The following is a 3,709-nucleotide window of genomic DNA, read 5'->3' as shown; positions in this document are numbered from 1 at the left end:
GAGGGAATGGCCTCAAGCTGCCCAGGGCAGGGTCAGGCTGGCTCTGAGGAAGGATTTCTGTGCAGAAGGGGCTGTTGGGCGTTGGAATGGGCTGCCCAGGGCAGGGGGGAGTCCCTGGGATCCCTGGGGGGGCTGAAGAGTCGGGCTGAGCCAGCGCTGAGGGATCTGGGGGAGTTGGGGGGGTGTCAGGGGGAGGGTCACGGTCGGGCTGGAGGAGCTTCAGGGGCTTTTCCAGCCCGGATGATTCTGGGATTCTGTGGTTCTGTGGTTTGTGCTGACCTGCCTCGTTTGAGAGAGGTTCCTTTGCTCAGAACTCTTCATCCTTAGAAGCTGGCGAGCGGGAACCAGCTCCTTCGGAAATAACACTTGATTTTGTGTCCTTTTCGTTAAAGGAAATCCCGCAGCAGATGAACGGCAGCGACTGCGGGATGTTTGCCTGCAAATACGCCGACTGCATCACCAAAGACAAGCCCATCAACTTCACTCAGGTACACCCCGCCCTGGCCTGCCCCTCGTGCTTGGGGAGAGACGGGCACGTGGCCCTTCTCTGTGCCTATTCTGATTTTCCCAAACACCCTTTGCTTCCTTTTCTGGGGGGTTTAAAGTGCCCCCAGCCCACGCAGGGAACGTCCTGCTGCTCCTTGGGGTAGAGCTGGCCCACGGTGATGTGGCACCACGCGAAACTGTTCCTCTAAAACCATCCCTGGATCTCCCCCTGTGCTCAAATCCATCCCTGCTGCAGCCGGGGAGAGCTCACAAACCCCTAACGGCACTCACCCCAATGGAAATGGGGCGTCGTAGCCCGAATCCCAGGGAATTTCAGTGTTACTTAACATTGTCAGCCTCCACGGAATATCCCACGTGTGAATATTTTACTTGTAATTATTACAGAATATACACCCTCAGAGTTACATTATTGCCTAGATCTCATCCGCTCTCCCGTTTTCCATAACCAAGAAAAAGAAATTTCATGCACACACACACACACACACACACACACACACACACACACACAAAGGCACCACTGCAAAAGCTGCCCCAGGAGCGTGGCTGCTCCATAAACAGCCCAGCAGTGACAGACACGCTGATGGACATTTTTATTTTTTTTTCTTTCTCTTCTCTCTCTTTCCTCCCCTCCCACCCCCAAGCAACACATGCCCTATTTCCGAAAGCGAATGGCCTGGGAAATCCTTCACCGCAAGCTGTTATGATGACGCTGTGCCCGAGGTTGTATCAGAAGTGCCCGGATTTGCCCTGAGCCACGGCGGGCACGGACCTGCCCAGGGCTTCACTCAAAGACACAGCAAACAAACTCTGTATCATATTTTTGATAAAACACCATTCACGGACCAATGCGCAATAGAAATGTTCAGAAGCACACTTGCCTTTTTTTTTCTTTTTTTTTTTTGTCTTCCGCCCCCTGTTTTTTTGTGTGTTTTTTTTTTTTTATTTCAAGACCTATTTTTACAAGCAATTTCAGGTGCTGAGACTTGAGGGGGCAGCTTCGGACATTCACAAAACTTCTTTTTCTGCTTTTTGCAGCTCTTGCTGCCAGCTTGGAGCTGAGGGCATGACCCTGAGAGAGGGAAGGGGGAGGCGCTTCGGTGGGCTCTGATGCTTCGCGCGCTGGGAGAGCTCCAAGTCGGGTGGGCAAAAGCCTGTTTGGGGGCGGATGGAGGGGAGGGTTTGTGTGTCGAGGAACGTTTTCGCTGCGTCCTCTGCTCCTGTAGGATCTCCTCTCTGTCCTCGAAGCCGGCCTTTTCACACCCATCGCAAACTCTCGCCACCCAAGATTAAAACCTGGCACTCTCGGGACAGCCTGGCTGTGGGGTTTGGGGGGGCTGGAGACAGCTCGGGCATCCCTCGAGGGTGGCAGGTGGGAGCCAGGGAACTCTGGAAGGAATTTGTTTGTTAAACGCCGCTGTGGCAGAGCCATTTTTGTGGTCTCCCAGTTCTTTAGTATCAGCTGCTCATGGAAATTCAGGTACAAAACGAGTCGAGCCGATGGCGCTGTTGAATTATTTTGTGTATATTTTCAAACGATTTTTTCCGGAGCGACAAAGGACAAAGTCTGCGTTGGGTTTGGGGTTGGGTTGGTTTTTCGGTTGTGGGGGTTTTTTGGGTGGGTTTTTTTTTTTTTTTTTTTCTTTTTTTGCCTGCCCTAGCTTTGCCTCCTCACAGGAGCCGGGGCTGCGGCTTCTTGCCACCTTTGTCCTTGCGCGGAGGGCCCCAGCTGAGCGGAATGAATCGCTCCTCTCTCTCCGTGATATTTTGCACATGTTTTGCCTGGGGATAAAGGCTGACGCAAGGTCAAAGGTCACGTTAGAGGCCAGGCACTGGCGTCCTGTCGAGAGGCTCTTCCAAAGGTACCTCTGAGTCCATCCAGCGCGCGACTCCCGGGAGCCTTCAGGATGAGCTGCATCCCCATCGCTCTCGGGGGCAAGAAGTAAAACACTCAGAAGCACAGAAAACCCTTCCAAAACGAGGGATTTTTGGGGGTGCCCCGATGCTTCTGAATGTTTTACCCCGAGAGTTTGCTCCTCTGGGCTCTCCAGAGGGTCTCGGGTGGGGCCGTGCTGATGCTTTCAACTGTTTTAATTTATTCTCAAGTGCGATGTGGGAGGAAGCGGCGAGTGTTTGATGAGCTTCCCAAGCTGCTGAACCTGCTTTTCTCTCATGTACATAACCTTTTTAAGTATAAGTAAAGAATGAAAGAATGTCCACTTTTGTATTTTTGTCTCCAGATAGGGAGGGATATTTTATACATTTTTTCTCTACCTGTAAGCAGTAGTTTTGTACAAAACTTCCCCCTTTCAGCCCTTACTCCTGCCAGATTGTGTTCTTTGTAGGATGGATTGTACCCGTTCCCTCTCCCCTCCGTGTGTTTTATACCAAGTTCATTTACTACCTTTTTCTATCTTTTGCTGCAAGTAAAGATCTGAGGAAAAAAAAAAAAAGTAATGTATTTTTTTTTTCTTTTCGTGCGCGTGTCGTGATTCAGAGTTAAATAAACCAACTGTGAGCTGTATCCCCGCACCAGGAGCTGGAGTGTCGCTGGTGGTGAGCAGCCCTTGCTCAGGGAAGGCTGTTTTGTTTAATTCACCTTCTAGTTAAAATAAATCACTCTCAGCAGGCTCGGGCGCTCACGCTATGGAGGTGTTTTAGCCCCATTTGATGGAGGAAGGAGCCAGAGCTGCTGCGAGCTGGAGTTAAAAGGCCTCTACAGTTGCAGGCCGGGTGTTATCGCCTTTGGTTTTGGTGCTTTCTGGAGCTGGAGGTGGTGAGTTGGGAGTGGGGATCCTGTCCCAGTAACCTGCTTTAGGGCTTCATCCCTCCCCACCCCTGGGAAGGAGCTTCCAGCCCCCACCGTCCCGCTCCGAACAGTAGTTCTGGGCTGAAAGAGCCCCTTACAATGTCCCAGGGACAAAAATCAACAAGTCCCGTGTTTTCCTTGGCTCCCTTCTCCCAAAAAAGCCAGGGAGAAAATGGCTCTGTCAAAGGCAGCTTGTGCCTCGGCTGTGCTGGTACCCCGAAGAGGCTCACACCCCCTCCCCGGCCACGCAGCTCCCAGCCCTCTGCGGCCACCAAAAATGCATTCAGCATTTATTCCTGCCCTTCTTTCTGGCTTATTAATAGAATAAATCATATTGCCCAGCCGGCCTGGCCATCCCAGTCTGGGGATTTTCAGGTCATATTGACTTTTTTTTTT

General features: G+C 51.6%; 1 protein-coding gene across 1 annotated transcript in view; it reads left to right on the top strand.

Moving 5' to 3' along the window:
- Positions 1-2,966, top strand: part of SENP1 (SUMO specific peptidase 1) — a gene marked incomplete at its 5' end in the record, with an annotated part of 13,428 nt that extends 10,462 nt beyond the window's left edge. The window contains 2 exons of the mRNA XM_026867398.1: positions 393-488; positions 1,149-2,966. Of these exons, the coding sequence (XP_026723199.1) occupies positions 393-488; positions 1,149-1,211 (159 nt within the window). The remainder of the gene's footprint in view (positions 1-392; positions 489-1,148) is intronic.
- Positions 2,967-3,709: the final 743 nt, after the last annotated feature.

Source organism: Athene cunicularia, unplaced genomic scaffold (assembly GCF_003259725.1).
Source record: "Athene cunicularia isolate RWA unplaced genomic scaffold, athCun1 SCF_34, whole genome shotgun sequence".
NCBI classification, from domain to species: domain Eukaryota; kingdom Metazoa; phylum Chordata; class Aves; order Strigiformes; family Strigidae; genus Athene; species Athene cunicularia.
Note: the sequence above shows the minus strand (reverse complement) of the source record. Positions and strands in the feature narration are given on the sequence as shown.